Below are 19,900 nucleotides of genomic sequence, written 5' to 3' on the forward strand. Positions count from 1 at the left end.
CTCATGTCACTCAGAGAGATCTATACAGGATCTATACAGGCAGCTACAGCGGGACATTTTACAGAATTTCAGACACGCATCGGTACATCAGTGGTGATCGGATCCCCTGTCCTCCCTAGACACCCGGCCTTCCCAGACCCCGATGCCATTTTAAAATCTCTCTCTGTCTCAGATTGGTCTTTACCCCAGATCCTACTTACCACATGATGATGTTATTATGAGAAATAACACTCAAACACAGATTCATGCTGAGATAAGTGTTCATACTCTGGCCCTTAAGGAAGAAGAAAGATCACGCTGTCATTTATATCTAAAAGGAAAAAAAACGTCTTTTAGGGATTCTATTCTTGTGTCTATTACTACTCCGAATCCATAAATCTACACATTACTCATCCCACAGGAAGCCATAATTTAAGAGGAGTTTCCCAGAGTAAAAAGGCGTAAAGAGTCACACCTACTGAAGTAGGAAACTAGACAGACACACGACTGAATTATGAGTAAAAAGAGGGCCTTTGTGAGTGCATCAGTGGGTGGGTTTACTGTATATGCCATGAGCCAGTTTCTAACTGAAAAGGCCTTTTGTATATTGAATCCCTCCCTCAAGAGCCAACAAGCTAAGAGTAGCCACCTTACATCACTGGCATCTTCATTAGCTGTAGAAGCAAATTAGAAAAGAATAGGACACGAGGAAAGTAATAGGATTCTTTAGACCTTTTTTGTGGTGACTGTCGAGCGCAGACGGCTTCCTCACACACACCTTAGAAACAAAGTGTGTGTGTGCATATTTACAGTCATACTGTAAAATTTTAATATCATTTAAAAAAAAGAAAAATACAGAGTCAGCCAAAAATATATATACACAAGAAAAACTCGCATAATATTAAATGTATTGCTATATGTTATACTGTATATTGATACAATATGTTATGATAATACATAATATGATGATGTATATTATTATTAATATTACAGTATATTAATATATCATGCTATTTTTCTTTTCCGAAAGTGTTTAGATTTTTTTTTGGCTGACTCTGTATTTGCTTAAATTATATTAAATAATGTCTCCAGAAATTAGTACGTTCATGAAGCCGAAAAGTGGGCTTCTTCAAAGACTGTCTCCACCAGCTTGTCCAACATTTGTTGCCTTAGGTGGAGTATATGTAGAGAAGGACTAACCTTACGACCAGCATTTGTTTTCATTACATTATTTTTTTTCTTAGCAATAATAAGAATTTTATGACCGCCCCATATCGGTGATCCAACAGACAAATCAAATAGTTATTGCTGGAGACATTACTGACAAACCTACTTAACCAATCAATAATGCTGGTGCATGACAGAGTTTACAGTCAGGCCTCTTACTGGTTTTAGTGATTCTATCAGCAAGGTCAAAGCCACACTGACTTAGCATCCGTCCACATTTGTATAAACCACAAAGAAATACACAATGGAATTGATAAAGCAATTGTGTCCAGTTTGCAATTCAGAATATAAAACAGGTGTTTGGAGCAAAAACAAATACAGATGTTAAGAGCCCTAAACAAATATAGATACAAGTGTTTCAAAAGCTTAACAGATACAGAATAGATGCAGATGTTTAGAGCACCTAACAGATGCAGAACCAGATGTCGGGAGCGCTAAACAAATGCAGTAACAGATGTTTAAAGCCCTAAACAGATACAGAATTAAGTGTTTGGAGCATCTAACAGATACAGAACCAGATGTTTGAAGTACTGAACAGATATAGAACCAGATGTTTAAAGTACTCAACAGCTACAGAACCAGATGTTTAAAGTACTGAACAGATAAAGAGCCAGATGTTTGAAGCACCTAACAGATACAGAACTAGATGTTTGAAGTACTGAACAGATACAGAACCAGGTTGAGCACCTAACAGATACAAAACCAGATGTTTAAAGTACTGAACAGGTACAGAATTAAGTGTTTGGAGAACCTAACAGATACAGAACCAGATGTTTGAAGTACTGAACAGATACAGAATTAACTACTGGACAGATAAGAACCCAGATAGTTTGGAGCATCTAACAGATACAGAACCAGATGTTTAAAGTACTCAACAGCTACAGAACCAGATGTTTAAAGTACTGAACAGATAAAGAACCAGATGTTTGAAGCACCTAACAGATACAGAACCAGATGTTTGAAGCACCTAACAGATACAGAACTAGATGTTTGAAGTACTGAACAGATACAGAACCAGGTTGAGCACCTAACAGATACAAAACCAGATGTTTAAAGTACTGAACAGGTACAGAATTAAGTGTTTGGAGAACCTAACAGATACAGAACCAGATGTTTGAAGTACTGAACAGATACAGAATTAACTACTGGACAGATAAGAACCCAGATAGTTTGGAGCATCTAACAGATACAGAATCAGATGTTTGAAGTACTCAACAGATATAGAAACAGATGTTTAAAGTACTCAACAGCTACAGAACCAGATGTTTAAAGTACTGAACAGATAAAGAAACAGATGTTTGAAGCACCTAACAGATACAGAACTAGATGTTTGAAGTACTGAACAGATACAGAACCAGGTTGAGCACCTAACAGATACAAAACCAGATGTTTAAAGTACTGAACAGGTACAGAATTAAGTGTTTGGAGAACCTAACAGATACAGAACCAAATGTTTGAAGTACTGAACAGATACAGAATTAACTACTGGACAGATAAGAACCCAGATAGTTTGGAGCATCTAACAGATACAGAACCAGATGTTTGAAGTACTGAACAGATATAGAACCAGATGTTTAAAGTACTCAACAGCTACAGAACCAGATGTTTAAAGTACTGAACAGATAAAGAACCAGATGTTTGAAGCACCTAACAGATACAGAACCAGATGTTTGAAGTACTGAACAGATACAGAACCAGATGTTTGAAGCACCCAACAGATACAGAACCAGATGTTTAAAGTAATGAACAGATACAAAACCAGGTTGGAGCACCTAACAGATACAAAACCAGATGTTTAAAGTACTGAACAGGTACAGAATTAAGTGTTTGGAGCACCTTACAGATACAGAACCAGATGTTTGAAGTACTGAACAGATACAGAATTAACCACTGAACAGATAAGGAACCAGATGTTTAAAGTACTGAACAAATACAGAACCAAATGTTTAAAGTACTGAACAAATACAGAATCAAATGTTTAAAGTACTGAACAGATAAAGAACCATATGTTTGAAGCACCTAACAGATACAGAACCAGATGTATGAAGTACTGAACATAACAGAACCAGATGTTTGAAGCACCTAACAGATACAGAACCTGATGTTTGAAGTATTGAACAGATACAGAACCAGGTTAGAACACCTAACAGATACAAAACCAGATGTTTAAAGTACTGAACAGGTACAGAATTAAGTGTTTGGAGAACCTAACAGATACAGAACCAGATGTTTGAAGTACTGAACAGATACAGAACCAGATGTTTGAAGCACCCAACAGATATATATAACCATATAACCAGATGTTTAAAATACTCAACAGCTACAGAACCAGATGTTTAAACTACTGAACAGATAAAGAACCAGATGTTAAAGTACTGAACAGACACAGAATTAAGTATTTGGAATACTGAACAGATACAGAATTAAGTATTAGGAGCACTGAACAGATACAGAAACAGATGTTTGAAGCACCTAACAGATACAGAACCAGGTTGGAGCACCTAACAGATACAGAAGCAGATGTTTGAAGCACATAACAGATACTAGTTGGAGCACAAAGGAAAAAACAGATACAGAAGACTGGAGTACTAAGCAGATACAGATGTTTGTTAAAGCAGGTGTTTGGAGCCCATAACAGATTAAGAAACAGACATTCAGGGCACTAAAAAAATACAGATGTTTGGAGCACACAATAGATTCAGACACAGATGGTTGGAACACATACAGACACAGATAGTGGCATTGTGTTACACCTCTCAATTACATTACAATACTGCATACTAACATACTGCCCATAGTAATAAAAATATCTTATGGTGTTTAACACACTTTTTCCACATACTGTGCAGTACAGCAGGATGCAGGTTTGCACACAGTGTCAGGTGCAGTTTTACAGTCTAGCACTGATGTGATTTAGGGTCTGAGCTATTAATGAGGCCATTGTTCAGCACGTTTAAACCGATTAGGAGAGAAAACAAAGAGGCGAAGTAAAGCACCAGTTTCCACACATGAAAAATAATGGCTCACTTTATTTGCCGTCTCATGATTTTTTTCTCCAACAATTTCTCTACAGGAATGGTTGTGGATTGTTTTTTTGTTACAGTTAGAAATGGGGATGAAATCAGGCCAAATTTAACTGCAAAGTAAATGTGAATCTGTTTAGTCTAGTTCAAAGTTCTTTTATACTGTTTGTCTGTTAAAAAAAGGGTTAAAACTACATGGTTTTTAACTGTAACATTAAAGAGTTCTTTAGTGTGTCTCTATGTCCCCTTCAGTTCGTTCAGTATGAATAAATAAAAAATCTAAATCACCATAGAAAGTTGGAAATGTTCAACTTTCAAAGAACCTCTAAGGAACCCACTTTTTCCAAGGGAATTTACACGACTCCTATTTCTCACAGTCAATATTAAAGATCTGGTGAAGAAGAGTTCCTCTCTCACAGCTGTTCTAAAATCAAGAACAGCTGTAACACTAGGTGGTTAACACTGTTGCCTCGCACCTCAAGGGTCTGGGTTTGATTCCCACCGCGGGTGTGTGTGCGCGTGGAGTTCTCGGCATGTTCTCCCCGTGTTTGGAGGGTTTCCTCCCACAGTCCAATGACATGTACGGCACTGTATACAGGATGAAGCGGTATAGACCATGAATGAGTGAGTGAGTAAACTGTAACACTTATTCCTAATCAAGAAATCAGTATAAAGTTGTTTTTTTATCTTATTTGCTTAGAATTCAACAGTTTTTCAAGAAACATGTATTTTACTGTATTAATGTTCATATTTCCCATTTTGTAATTATCTAAGTTATAAAACACAACAGAAGGTGCATTTTCAGGAAAATAACTAAGTGGTTGAAAGATGAGACTGCTGTTAAATTCTTTAATCTGATTGGTCAGAAGGTGTTGATTAACTATCTATAACTGCATGACTCTGACAGTGGTGCAATTAAAAATCATACGCTTAGCTGCTAACATTAAACAACACTGCTTGGACAAAAAAAAAAGTGCCAAAGTGTCAAATTATTGAGTTGAATTTACCAACAAAACAACTAAGGAGATTTTAAATGGGTGAGGACCTGTGCAATGCATTATTCAAACCCAGAAGGATAACGCTGAACCGTCAACTTCATGAAAGATGTATGTTTGGATAAAACTTCACAAGTGACTATGTGTGGAAGTCACGTAAATGCTTGGTGACGCTGCATCATAAAAAAAAAAAAAGCAAGAGTAGAAATCACAGCTGTGTAGCAAAAACACACACAGTCTGATGAGAAGGCACGGGATTGGAACCAAACAGCTGTGTGCTCATGAGAAAACCACCTGTTAGTGAGACTAATCAGAAAAATTTGGAGTGATGGAAAAGGTCATGTGGTGTGATGAATCCAGATTGACCCTATTTAACAGTGATTGTCAGACATACATAGTTCTCACTGTACGAGCCTCTGGAGGCAGCGTTATTATCTGGGAGTTGCTTCAGCTGGTCACGTCTAGATTCAACAACGTTATGAGGTAATAAAATGAAGTCAGCTGACGACCTGAATGTACTGAATGAGCAGGTTATCACATCTATGGAGTTTTCCCTCCCTGATTGCATACCTTCATCAACCTAAAGGCTGTCACGCAATGTTTAAATGGTTAAAATAATGTATAATTGTTCATTAGTACATTAAATACTGTAATCGTTGCAAATTGATGGAGGCGTAATAACTCACTTTGCGGGTGCGCTGTTGCTGGAAAATAATCAATATTATGGATACAGATGTGTCACATAACGGCCCATAAGCCATTTCTAAGCACACAGCATGCACACAGCTGGCAACTGACTGTAATGAAAGCATGACTGAATATAGTATAAACCGACAGCACACACCAAGCTGAGGCACACAGTGAGAACAGAAGGGCTTGAGAATAAAATTCAAGGTGCTCTGCCTTATATTATAATTTAGACCTAATAACACTGTTACAGTCATGTCCAAAAGTTAGTTTTATGTGTGTGTAAAAACATCTCAGTGTTAGGCAAATACAATCTTGGAGGAAGAACAATAAATAATTTTTTTCACCCTGATGTTATTTTTTTGACAAAAAATGTTGCCAAAAAAGGAAAAAAAAATGTGGGAAAATCTGTGAATGTGAACCACATGAATCTGTAGTCTGTAGAGCCAATTTGAAGGAATCATTTCCTCTATGACTTCATCAGACTCTTACATCATTGAGGAGGAATTCCGGCCCATTCATCTTTACAACATTGCTTCAATTCATTGAGGTTTTCGGGTTTTCGCTTACGCACAGTTACTCTGTAAACGACCCGCCACAGCCGTTCAGTTGGGTTGAGTTGGACTTTGACCAGGCCATTGATTCCAAAACCTTGATTTTTTTTTTCAGTCATTCTGATCTAGATTTATTGGTGTGCTTTGAACCATAGTCCTGTTGCATGAATATTCTGATATACGGAGGACTTCATGGTCGACTCTATGACTACAAGGTGCCCAGGTCATCCCAAATCATCACCCCTGCACCGCCTGGAAAGCCTTCCAAACAAACTGTACTTCTTCAGTCTTCTTCTAATTAAGCAGTCATGGACTTCAACATGCTAAGTGAGGCCTGTAGGGTCTAAAATGTAGTTTTTTTTTTTTTACTGTATTTCATTAAAAATCGCATGGTCTGACCTTGGGGTGAATGTGCTGGGACGTCCACTCCTGAAAAGATCAGCAATGGTCTTGAATGCTTTCCACTTCTGAATGATCTTTCTTACTGTAGAAGAATAAACTCAGATGGTTTCATAACTCTTTCCAGACTGATGTGTAGCAACACTGGCTTCTCTAAGATCTTTCCCTCTTGCCGTTGTGTTAACACACCCTGTTCCCTCTTAAATTCTGTGGAAGATGCAAGTGGGTACTTAGTATTGCCCACATATCACATTTCAGGTCACCCTGGGCAGTTTGGAAGCATCAGTCAGCCTAGCTCGCATTTGTGTTTGGAACCGGAGTATACAGAGGAAAACCCACCAAGCCCAAGGAGAACACCTAAACACCACACACACTTCTACTTGAAGATTTGAACTAGCAACCCTGGAGGTCTGAAGCAACAACTATGCACAATTAAACAACAATGATAAATTTGGTGCAGAAGGTGTACATTAATATCAGTTTTCTGAAATCATGTTTACATCATTATTACCCTTATTTTATACTAATTCTACCATAATTTTGATGATTATAACCCTCATGGAAAACCCAAATAAAAACAGAAAAATGTAAACGAATATTGATATACAGTATGTCATTGATATGGTGATACTTTCTGTATTTACTTCCATTTATGGAAGAAGCCTTGAGTGTGAGTGCTTGGTGAGTTTTTTCTTGAGTCCTTGAGTAAAAAGATAAACCGTGTCCTGTTTAAAAGGAAAAGAGTCTGCTGAGTACATGACTTTTCACAACTGTTATACCCTAAATGATAACAGAAATATCATACCATGCAAATATGATAGTTATAAGTACAGTTTGTGCTTCATCCTTGATTAGTTTTCCTTAAACCAAATATTCAAATACATTTTATTTCTAACATAATGCATAATGCAACATAAAGTCCTGCATTTCTTAATATTAAATGAAATTAAAAGGAACAAGTCACTAAAGATACAACTTAAAAAATTATCGCTTAGCATTCAGCATCACCTGATCATCATCTGCACCTATTTCTCACTGGTTCATGCCAAGTTAGATATTTTTCATGCTTGAATGATTCATAGTTCAGTGTGTGACTTAACAAACAAACAAAAAAAATAACGGGGGAGAAGGGCCTCAGTCAGGAAGGTGACCAAGAACCTGATGGTCACTCTGAAAGAGCTCCAGCGTTTCTCTGCAGCTCTCCACCAATCAGGCCTCTATAGAAGAGCGGAGTTAGCCAAAAGGCACCTGAAGGACTCTTAGACCATGGGAAACATATATTTTATTTTGTTGAAGCACTTTCGGAACCAAATACAGCCTCAAGTCTTTTTGAATATGATGCTACAAGATGGTTGTTCACCTGGAAAGTTCTCTTCTCTCCACAGAGGAACACTGGATCTCTAACTGGAGACTAACCATCAGGTTCTTGGTCAGCTCCCTGACTAAGGCCTTTCTCCCCTCATCGCTCACTTTGGCCAGGCGGCTCACCATAGAAAAAGTCCTGGTGGTTCCTAACTTTTTTCATGGATGATGATGGCCACTGAGCTCACTGGACCTTCAATGCAGCAGAAATGTATTCTGTACCCTTCCCCAGACCTGTGTCTTGATACAATCCTGTCCCCGGTGGTCTTCTTAACTGTGGGACCTTATATGGACAGGTGTGTGCCTTTCAAAATCATGTCCAGTCAACTGAATTTACTGCTGGTGGACTCCAATCAAGTTGTAGGAACATCTCAAGTGCTCAGAGTGTCATGGCAAAGGCTGTGAATGCTTATGTACATGTGATCATTTTTTAAGATTTCAAATAAACTTCTTTCATGTTGTCATTATGGGCTATTGTCTGTTTGCAGGATTGCAGGGAAAATAATGAATTTAAACTATTTAGAAATAAGACTAAAACATTGGAAAAAGTGAATGGCTGTGAATACTTTCCGGATGCATCGTATTTCTTAAGAGAACACAGGAGAGTCTGGCTTTTTTGGAAACAAAAATATGAACAAATAAGGGGTGGATCAGGACTTCTACACAGTACTGTACTGTACAGAATACAACTGAAGCACGTTAGACTGAAGCCCGTTAGACACTTGAGCTCAGGGCTCAGAGGTTTTAATGCACTGGATTATAATGATGTATTAGATTTGAATCCACAATAATCAGTTGCTCTGAATCAGTCAGCTCTTTATACATCAAACAGGAAAAACAGACCTCAAAGTTAAGCTGAGTGAGAACTTAAAGGCAGAACAGCTTGCTGTAGTTATACTGTATGATTGTACCGAGAGTATACAAGTGATTTAAATCCAAGGCCACTGCACCACCGTGTGGTTTAAACAGGGATGTACCACTTGCATTAAATAGACAAACAGAATGAACCAGAATTCTTCTTCTTCTTTTTAAATGTACGAGTAGATGACAATCCATGCTGTAAATTATAATTACCTGACGGACAACAAATTGCATTTACACAACATACACAAAGAAAGAGGACAGTTTTACGTCTGGTCCAAAGAGGGATTTTAATGCACAATATTAAACACAAAGGATTCACAAACCATTACACTCACACACCCCTTTTCCCAACCCACCCAACCCTGCATACACTCACACACACACACATTTTGCATGTAGAAAACCCAACAGTAAGAAGCCCTTTTCAACAATATCACATTATCAAATTGCAGGATCTATACAAGTAACTAATAAAATCGAACTGATACAATTAAAAATGAGTTATCATACAAACTACGGAGATCAACATGTTGTACAAGGTGTAGATTATGGCTTTATAGCATTAAGTTTGGAATTGTGCACGACGACGACATGATAAACAAATCAGGGCTTAACAAAAACTCGAGCAAGTACAGAAGTGTGTTTTTTTTTTTTGTTTTTTTTTCAAAACCACACAAAGCTCTGAGGCGTAGGCCTTAGACGAGGCAGATGAGAGCCTTCAACACATCGAACAGACCACCGTCGCCTATACGACATGCTCTAAAATACGCTGCAGGGAAGACTGGACGATTTGGAGTAGAGATCAGATTCGTTTGTGGCAGAGGATCTAATGAGCTCCATGACGCAAGGATTAGATATACGTGATCATGGAGTCATGTGACTCGGTTCAGTTTTGAACACGGTGTTCCAACCTACACACAAATCTGGAAATACACAGCATCATCGGTGACTGGCTCAAGCATTTAGAATAAGGTGTTTTTATTTGGCTGGAGACGGGAAATTTGTTGTTCAGTGTTTTGACTGGATGAACGTGTGTGTTCCCAAACATTGTGGTGGGAGCAGAGTGAACTAAACTAAGCAGGGAAAAAAGCTAACTTTTTTTTCCCCCCACAGTATGATTATTTGGTGTCTTTCTTCACAACTGCAGTCTGGATGAAGCTAAAGTTGCATCAAAGCTCTAAGGCTAAGTGCAGTCGGCCATGTCGGTGTTGCATATGGCGCAACGGAAAGAAATATATATAGCGCCGCGGGGTGGGTGTACTGATTGTGATGTGGTAGGGATCCCTCTGGTTGAGCTGGTCTGGAGCAGTGTGGTTTCGGTGCAGTCCGTGCCTGTGGGTCAGGGCGGGTGCGCCACACATCAGTCAGCGCTGACCTGGGTGCTGACCTGGCCATCAGCTGTCTGGCTCGTCGACTGGATGAACATGGGCTGAGTTAGCTCCTGACCTGCTGGCATCGTCACCTGCTGGATCTGATACAACTGCTGCAGGGCCGAGAGAGAGAGAGAGAGAGAGAGAGAAAGAGAAGAGACAGAATGATATGAAGTAATCGTTGTTTGCTGCTCCGCTATAATTAAACAAACAGTGTGATATGGCAAACAACAAAGCCTACCGAACAAATGAAGTGTGCACGCACATGAGCAGGAACTACAGATTTAAGTGGGAAAAGTGTAGCTAATTATATACAGGTCGACCCCGACTTATAAACGAGCTCCGTTCAGGGAGCACGTTCATAAGTCGGATTTGTTCTTAAGTCCGACAAAGTGAGCCTTTTACGCCCTTTGACACGAATATATGATGTAAAACATACCAATCCACTTGACTAAATCTCAAACTGTCATGTGGCCAAAAAACGGAATCACGCCTAAGTAAATGAACCTCCCACGTCAAATTTAACAGACTTGTCTCTGCGCCTTTAAATCGCGAGGGAAATCCCGCAAAGCATTAAGTCTCAGAGCTGTTTTCCACTGAACTGGACTGTGAACTCTGTTTTGTTGAGGATTTTCTAAAAATTTTAATTATCCACCATCAGGACAACCTCACAAGACAGGCATTCTCTATCATTCTTCCGGACTGATTCAGTGAATCCAGTGAGGCCGACTCATTTCTTCCGCACCCCCACAATATACCAGATTTTAGACATGTTATACGTTCACTTAAACAGTAAAAATGTTGTAGATAATTGTAATTATTGGTATTATGTGCACTGCAGTGTGTATTTTTTGTACAATACATGTGAACCACTTACGTGATTGAACCAGAAGTAGAACCGCGAGCTTGAACGTTCGTAAGCCGGGGACTAGCTGTACAATTATTTTTTCAGGTAAATAAGTGTCCTATTCAAAGTAATCATTATGATTCTCCGCTTTTTTACCGTTCCAGACATAAAATAAACGCACCCTTGGTTTGTTTGATCTCATTTATTACAAAAATTACCAACTGATAAACATGAGTGACCAATCAGAATGATGCATTTTCTGTTTGAAAGCTTCTAGCCTACTGGGTACACCCTGAACGCAGAAACTGACCAGCAATAAAGTACTCAAGAAAAAGAGTTACTGCTAAAAGGATGCATGGCTGTGTTGTTTTTTTTTCTACTTTATAATTATCATTTCAGCTTAATCATGTTCAGTGGCTTATTTAACAGCGTTTTATTTTCTCCACCCATTACTGTTGTTAATATGGCAAGAATGTTTGATTGTTGATCATCTGAAATAATTAAATTACAATTCCTTGCTATAGCCCAAGTGAGACAGCTCCTTTATTCTCAAACTCTCTTCGTGCTCTAGCCTAGCCTGTATTTTAAGATGGGCTGCTGGCACGAACACTTCCACATGATAAAGTCGTAATTGCAGGATTTTACAGTCAGTCAGGTTTATGTAAGAGTTCTCATAAATAAAGGTCAATGATGTTCGTTCGATATGCAAAAAGCCTGTTCTAGGAAGCTAAGAAAAGGCTTCAAGCTATGTCCTGTGTATCATACACACATTACTACGAATGCATAAAAAAAGCTATTTGCAGGCAAACTGTGTCTTCGGCTGAAACTCCATATTTCTTGCATTCATTTCATTATTCCGTTATTGACGCATGCATCGAATTATTACATGCAATTTTCTGACATTTTATCATGTCATTGCTTTTTTTTTTTTTTTTAACCATGATAACGCTTACGCTGCAAACACTGAGGAGATGATAATAATAATAATGATGGTGGCAGTGGGCGCTCAAAGGTTTAAGGCACAGAGTTACTGATCAGAAGGTTGCCGGTTCACGCCCTGATTCCACCAGGTTGCCGTCACTGTGCAGTTATGTTTATGCGATATATTGTATATTATTAGGCTGTTTATTATTCCGTGCTGTTCTCTCCCACACACTGGGCCATGGGGTTTGAACATAATAGCCGTTCAATCTCCCTGACTCAGCCCTGAGTGCAAGCATTTCAACTGTTCATCTAGGTGTTGCATCATAATCCCTGCTCATCTGCAGCCCTATTGTAAACGAATCTTTAACTTCAGGTTATACTGCAGACGACTTAATGCTAGCCCGTGTTTAGCCTCTTGATCCAACTTGGAAGCGATCATTATATTCAGTGATGCACTGAGTGCAATTTTCTTGCCTTATTTACATTTTTCAATCCAAGTCTGACCTGCTAAATTCTGATTTTCCTTCTTTCTAAGAGCTGATGGCATACAGAAACATTCTTGTAACTTCTATTAAAGAGGAAAATTAAACTCACAATCTCCAAATAATAATACACTCACGTCATTATGAATGATCAAGCTGAAAACTGGCTAATTCTGGTCACTGGCCGATTGATCGGTGTGTCTTTAATTACACTAATTAAAAAAGAAATCAGTCTATGAAATAAGATGCACTTTAAGCAAACATATTTGTTCACAGATTGGATTTTAGAGTATTACATGACATTTTTAATGCATGCTGAAGTTAAGGTAAAACTTATTTTTAGATGTTGATTAAGAGACTTGGGTCAGTAACTTGGTATTTTGCAGACTCAAAAAATGTTTAGCTGGGATACTATAGGATACAATAGGCATTTTCTCTTGGGAATGAAGGGACCTCTCTAATACTAATACCCTTACCTGTGGAGTGCCTCAGGGATCCAATCTTGATCTCATTTATTTTATTTTCACTCTATGTGCTTTCCATTGGTGATTTAATTCAGCATTCTACTGACTCGTTTCAGTTCTATATTAACGACACACAGTTGAAGGCTACTGGTTGATAAAAAGTCAATAAATTTAATCTAACATGATTTTAACCAGTAATGACTAGACATGTTAACTAATCTAAACTGGCTTGATGCTGTTATTTTGACGGAGATGCTCTTCAATACACAGTACCGCTCAAAAGTTTGGGATAATTTGCAAATTGCTTTGTTTTTGTTTACTGATTTATTTTCTACATTCTACAACAATACTGGAAATTTCAAAACTATGAAATAAAACATATGGCATTAGGTAATTATATAACAAAAACATTTACAGTCAGATGTTATTTTAAGACATGAAGGTCAGCTGTTCTGGAATATTTCTTGCAAGAACAGTATTTTGTCGAGTGTATTTGTAAAACCCATCAAGCACCATGATGATGAAACTGTCTCTCATGAAGACCTTTCCTGGAAAGCAAAACTGACCTCTGCTGCAGAGGAGAAGTTCATTTAGAGTCACCAGCCTTAAAAATCACCAATTAATAAACAGCACCTTGAATTAAAGCCGTTATGAAAAATTTACAAAAGCGTAAGACAGAGCAGATACATCTCCTTATCAACTGTTTAAATGAGATTATTGTGTATTTTGGATAAACGCCTACGGTCTTGCTCTACAATGTAAAAAGAAAGTTAAATCAGGAACGACCACAGGGTGCGAAAGTGATCCCAAACGTTTGAGCGGTAATGTATTTGTGAGCTGCTTTCTTTTTGTAATAACCTAAGATCTTAAAAAGAGCATTTAACTACTAAACTTAAAAGTTTGTGAACTAAAACCTTCTTTAAACTTTGGAACAATCTCAAAAGAAAAAATAATTTTTTTACATGGGCACGCTGGAACATCAGGGGTAGACATAAGTGTCTTCAAGTGAGAGGATCTGCTATTCTCACTATGATTAGAGTATCAACACCCCTTGGCTTTATTTTGGGTGTTCGACACACTTGTGCCTTTCATCAGAACTAATTGGTACTTTTACTAAAATTATGTAATAACAATACATTTTTTTTTTAAATAAGCGAAACAAGATGATAAAAAACATAGTGACTTTCAAGGGATTAGCAAACAAAGACAAAAAAATACAAAGTGGAACAACTAGGTATGATATTGTGAAAGAGAGGGAAAGACTCTGAACCTTACCTGACCATCAGTGAACTGGTTGAATTGCTGTTGCCCTTGTTGCACTTCAGTCTGTGACACCTGCCAAGAGATAAAGCAAAAGTGTACAAGTCATGTCCCTGGATATCTGTTCTGTTGAGAAAACGCAAATGCATTGCAAAATGGTCTGATCTGTCCAAGGTATCGGTACTGATACGAAACATTATAATGATAATTCAAACACCACAAACGATAAATCGATAAATAAACGCAGCTATTCTCGTAGATACTACTTTGGATCCCACTTGATATGCGTCTCTCCTGTGTTATACCTGCTGAGCGTTGGCTGTGAGCGTCTGTATTTGTCCTTGGACGACTTGTGCTCCTGAAACTGGCTGAGCCAGACGGATGTACTGCAGGCCTCCGGTATTCAGCTGGACCTGCGGGAACATCGCCACAAGGAGGAGACAGTGAGCGCACTCGATTAATCTCGCATCATTGCGCGGCACAAAGATGTTACAGAAATTTAGACTTATACTTGTAAACCTTGATAAAATTCTAGATTAATATACAGTCACGTCATGTTCCATGTTAAATTTATTACTAACATTAAATGATTATGTTTGAGGGTTTTTTTTTCTTCTTCTCCAAACTCAAAAACTTTCCATGTCCTCTAAACCTGTTCAATTATACTCCACACTTAATCTAATCATGAGCAGTGGTTTTTATTTTTTAGCAGTGGTGGTGTTTATTAACTTAATTACCAGTTAATAACAAGTGACTCAACGTTCGGATATCGCGTCCGTCTGTCATTTAACTACATTTTATATAAATTACACATCCTGATTAAAAATACTCCATGGATGACCTCTTAATCGGCCATGCAACCATCACAATTACTTTTAAAATCTAGTCTTCATTTATTTTCCTACATCTTCTCCAAACGATTCACATCTTATGAATAAAATAATAATAATAATTGTTTTGGGGTTCGTCCTGACTGGTTCACTTGATCCTAAATAAAATGATTTCTGATTTAATTTTAGGATTAGATGTGGATTCTTACACTGCATATAAATTACATCACCAAAGCATCTGACTGAGAGGAAAAAAAAAAATGGAAATCAAAGACGTGATTTATAGTAATGGAAACATGGAGACACTTGGATGCATTTCCCCTCTCAAAATGACGTACTAGTGATTTTTTTTATTTATTCTGTAAATCATTAACGGCCTTGAGTAATTTTTTTTTTATTTTTATTATTATTATGACATGACGGGAAACACAGTTTAAAGATGCTTGAAGAGGATAGGATCTTACAGGGATCTGCTGAATCTCTCCTGTGTTGGTGATGATCTGCTGCATGACCTGCATGGTCTGTCCCGCTGGTTGCGCTGCCTGGGCTTGAGCCTGACCCTGCGCGGCCGCCTGAACTATCTGCACCTGCTGACCTTCGCCCACCTGCATGGTCACCGGAGCGCTCTATAACAAACAAAGACAAAAAAAAAAGAAGAAAGAAACGGGGCAAGTGAGAAGTTTTAAGTGTCTGAGGAAGTTGTGCTCTGTGCAAGAGAACCCTCATCCTGTCTGGTGGCAGTGACACTAAGCTTACAACATACCTCATATCACCCCTGCCCCCTCCCCCATCCTAGACAGCCCTCTAAAAACCACAAGAAACTGATCCAAGTGATAGGAAAGAGGAGTGGGGTGAGTCTGTGAACTCTGACCTCCAGAGAAAACCTGGTGCGGTTAATCACCTAGCCGTGAAAGGCGATCAGAGGAGGACATCCGATACGTACTGTAAGAGCGGTTTATTCGGCAGCCTAGAATCTGACCTCCGTCAGGTGAAGAGGAGGGGAATTATTATGGATACAGGTATTTATGTTTACAACGATGTGATATGAGTGAGACTTTTTAAAATGATACCTATGATGTTAAGATTGCATTAATGACGTTCGTGACAAAATAATTCGGTGATACAGATGAGACAATGGCTGCCACTGAATCCAGTCTGATACCTGAGCACTGGGTCTATGTCAACGTTCCATCAATACCCTGTTTCGGGTCAGTGCATCCCTATTAATCTGGGATACGGTAATGCCAACATGTACAGTACTGAAACTGTCGGACTGGGCTCATAGTGAAAAGAAAGTTGTGCTGTACATTTGTTGTTGTAAATGAGTCTCTCGACGGAGAATAAAAGTATTCACAGTCGAGCATTATTCCCGCTCATTCGGAAGTGGTTGTAAAACGGGGAGTGAGTTTGAAAAAGGGGGCAGAACAATCCTTCCCATTCCTGTCCCATTTCCCAGGATTTTACACACTTTCTGATGCCTAATTGTGGAGAATGTTAAAGAAGAGTGTGTTTAATAATTGTAAAGATCCACCAAAAACAGTCTATTCGTTTCAGTCCTGTATATCTCGGCGCATACCGTAATATGTTCAAGTTCTTTACACATATTAATTAAGGAGCATGAGCCTTGATTAAAAAAAATAATAATAAAGTTTTTTAAACGCAGGTGCTACATTAGGGACATGAAAGTTTTTTTTTTCTTTTGGGTCTGAATAGTTTACCGTGATGGGGGTAGCCTGTGACTGAGCTACCTGCACCTGCTGTAGCTGCTGCATGCTGGTCCCCTGCAACACCTGAGGATGAACACACGGCAAGAAAGGAAGAGGAGAAGGAGAGATGGCATGAGACAGAAAAGCTTGGTCAAGCAATAAGCACATGCAAAGCAAACGGGCAAGTGACACAGAGCATAAGAAGCAGGAACAAAACAAAATAATTAACAAAAAATAATAAATCCTGATGCAAAGCTGGCATTGAAAAAAGAATAACATGAACATGACAAAAAAATAAATATAAAAAATGTCATTTGTGCGCTGATGAATAACAGCTATTCTGATTAAAGTGGTGCACTTGTCACAATTGTAGTGGTAAGACTAGAATAAAGCGTGTAACGCTCCATCCTCAGGGTCAAAGCCACAGAAACAGACCACAACCAGGACACGCAGAAACAGCTGCACGTTCTGCGCTCTCTTATTAAATCGTGTTCATTTCAGAAGTGAATTCCTGACAGATTGTAGTTAAAAGAACCTCATTCATCATAAGTGTCATGAGAGAGAGAGAAGGGGGGAAAGCATACTTTTTGGTCTATTTAGATTTAAGCATGTTGTTTTCGTTGTCAGGAAGCCATGATGTCAGTTCACTGTATCAGACGAGATCTGTCGAAGACTGAACACGCTCCTCTCATGTTTCCGGTTCTGTAGCTAATTCTCCGGTCTGAAGAGCCACATTTGGTTAAATAGTTGCAATAAGATGCAAATATAACTGGATCAGCTGAAAGGGAGAATCTACTCCGGCACTTTTTGGGTTAATATTTCGAACGGTCGAGTCGCAGACTTCGCAGATTTTTTTCCTGCATCTGGACTACGGTCCGGCAACTCGTGACTGCTGACGCAAGACTCGTGAGATCTTGGTATTTAGCTTTTTAAAATCATCCACACTAATTTAATCGGCAATAAAATCGCTTCTGTATACAATAGAGCTAACTCAAAGATCAAAGACTTTACCACACGCAACTTCTTGTTAGGGAAAAAAAAATTCTGAAAACAAGCTCCTGTTGTTCTTTCTCCTCCCCATTGCTTATTGCCCGTGCGCTTGTGTTCCCTTCCCTTCTCCGTCCCTCCCTTTCCTGCCTTCTTGGCAGTCCTGACAAGGTGAGTGTGAAAGCGCTGTTCGCATCCCTGACCACTCCGCGAATATCAGACGTGCTAAAACGGCAGCCAGGAACGAGCGGGCCAGGCGATGAGAAAAGAGAGCAGGGTGTGAGAGAAAAAGATCCTGAATGAAGAGAAAGGAGATCGGGATGGCAGGAGGTGAAAGTTGGAACAAACGGGGACGGTGAGGAAGGTAGATGTGAGGAAGGTAGATGTGGGGAAGCGAGTGAACAGAACTGAATTAGGTTGATGACAAAGAGTGAAAGAAAGAAGAGAAGGAGATGTGAAAAAGGTCAGCAAATTGTCTTAGGCGGTGTAAGTGAGAATGGGGAAGTGTACGAGAGAGAGACTCAGATGCAGTGCCAAAAAGAAAGTGTATAACACTAAAGCGAATAAAGAGAGAGAGAGAGAGAGAGAGAGAGAAAGCATAGGGGGACGGACGAGACACAGAGTTCGCATTGTGAGACTAGACTGATGTTACACCGGGGGCGAGACCGGGTTCCGCACGTCTCACGTTTGATTGGAAAGTGTGAACCGTCCACTTTGAAAGTGTAAGTGTGGGTTTTTACCTTTACTGGTACTTGAGGTTCTCTTCCTAAAACAGCCAGTTTGTGTAATCTTTACCGAAACCCTGTGCAAACGTAACTATGTTTTTTTTTTTCCTGATACGGTCAAGGTTATTGTTGAGTGTGTATACAGGAAGGGAAAGGTTTATTATGTTTGTTTGTCTGTCTGTCTGTGTGTGCGTGTGTGTTACCTGGCCCTGCTGTGGCTGGGCTATGATGATTTGTCCTGGTTGGAGGGCGGTGGCGGGTGCGGCTACCTGCTGGCCTTGCTGCTGCCCCTGCACCTGTACAGCGCCGGGCTGCTGCGCCAGTGTGAAGTAGTACTGCACAGGCTCTGTCGAGGCAACCGACTGACGCACCTCCTCCTACAGAGTTACACACACACACACAAAGATATAGGGTAAAGCCTATCACTGGGTTACATCTCCATAAATAATTTTAAACTCTGTAACACTAGAGGCTGACCCCGAATAAATAACAAATAGGAAAGGGCGAGGTGGAGTAACGCGAGATTTCATGCAGGCTAGGAGCTGCACTAGACTTGTGTGATATGACGATGTAGTGTAAACTGTCCCTACTTCACCTGCCGTGATGATCCGGTGATACTGTCCGTGATTCAATTATTTACCCTGAAGTAAAATGTATCAACTTGAAAAAAATAAAATTCATTCAGTCATTTATTTATTTTTAATTCACTTGTAGTTTTTTAAACAATATACAAATGTGCCACAATGTCAGCTTAGAAATCATCTCTTGTGGGGGAAAAAATCTAAAAAAAATAAAGCAATGACCCTGTTCAGGGGGAAATGTCACGGACATTAGGATGAATCCATTAATCGTAATGGTTTTTCCCACCTCATTTATGCCTATATGCTACAAGAAAAAAAAATGTCCTGTTTTTAAAAGTGATATCTTACTTATAAGTGAACTGAAGTAGTTCAAGCCTTTTAATTGTTTTAATATTGATGATTTTGGCATACAGCTCATGAAAACCCAAAATTCCTATCTCAAAAAATTAGCATATTTCATCCGACCAATAAAAAAAAATGTGTTTTTAATACAAAAACAGCCAACCTTCAAAAAATTATGCTCAGTTATGCACTCAATACTTGGTCGGGAATCCTTTTGCAGAAATGACTGCTTTAATGTGGCGTGGCTTGGAGGCAATCAGCCTGTGGCACTGCTGAGGTGATATGGAGGCCC

At 39.0% G+C, this 19,900-nt stretch overlaps 1 protein-coding gene across 5 annotated transcripts in view; it reads right to left on the reverse strand.

Moving 5' to 3' along the window:
• Window positions 1-9,425: 9,425 nt before the first annotated feature.
• Window positions 9,426-19,900, reverse strand: part of nfyc (nuclear transcription factor Y, gamma) — a 34,047-nt gene continuing 23,572 nt past the window's right edge. For 4 of the 5 annotated variants that reach the window (XM_053491532.1, XM_053491530.1, XM_053491531.1 and 1 more), the window contains exons 6-11: window positions 18,889-19,062; window positions 16,986-17,057; window positions 15,732-15,893; window positions 14,743-14,850; window positions 14,453-14,512; window positions 9,426-10,573 (exon numbers count right to left, since the gene is read on the reverse strand). In XM_053491532.1, coding sequence (XP_053347507.1) covers window positions 10,451-10,573; window positions 14,453-14,512; window positions 14,743-14,850; window positions 15,732-15,893; window positions 16,986-17,057; window positions 18,889-19,062 — 699 coding nt within the window. In that variant the 3' untranslated portion in view covers window positions 9,426-10,450. The remainder of the gene's footprint in view (window positions 10,574-14,452; window positions 14,513-14,742; window positions 14,851-15,731; window positions 15,894-16,985; window positions 17,058-18,888; window positions 19,063-19,900) is intronic. The other variant, XM_053491533.1, reaches the window with a different exon arrangement.

This window comes from Clarias gariepinus, chromosome 3 (assembly GCF_024256425.1).
Source record: "Clarias gariepinus isolate MV-2021 ecotype Netherlands chromosome 3, CGAR_prim_01v2, whole genome shotgun sequence".
Lineage (NCBI taxonomy): Eukaryota > Metazoa > Chordata > Actinopteri > Siluriformes > Clariidae > Clarias > Clarias gariepinus.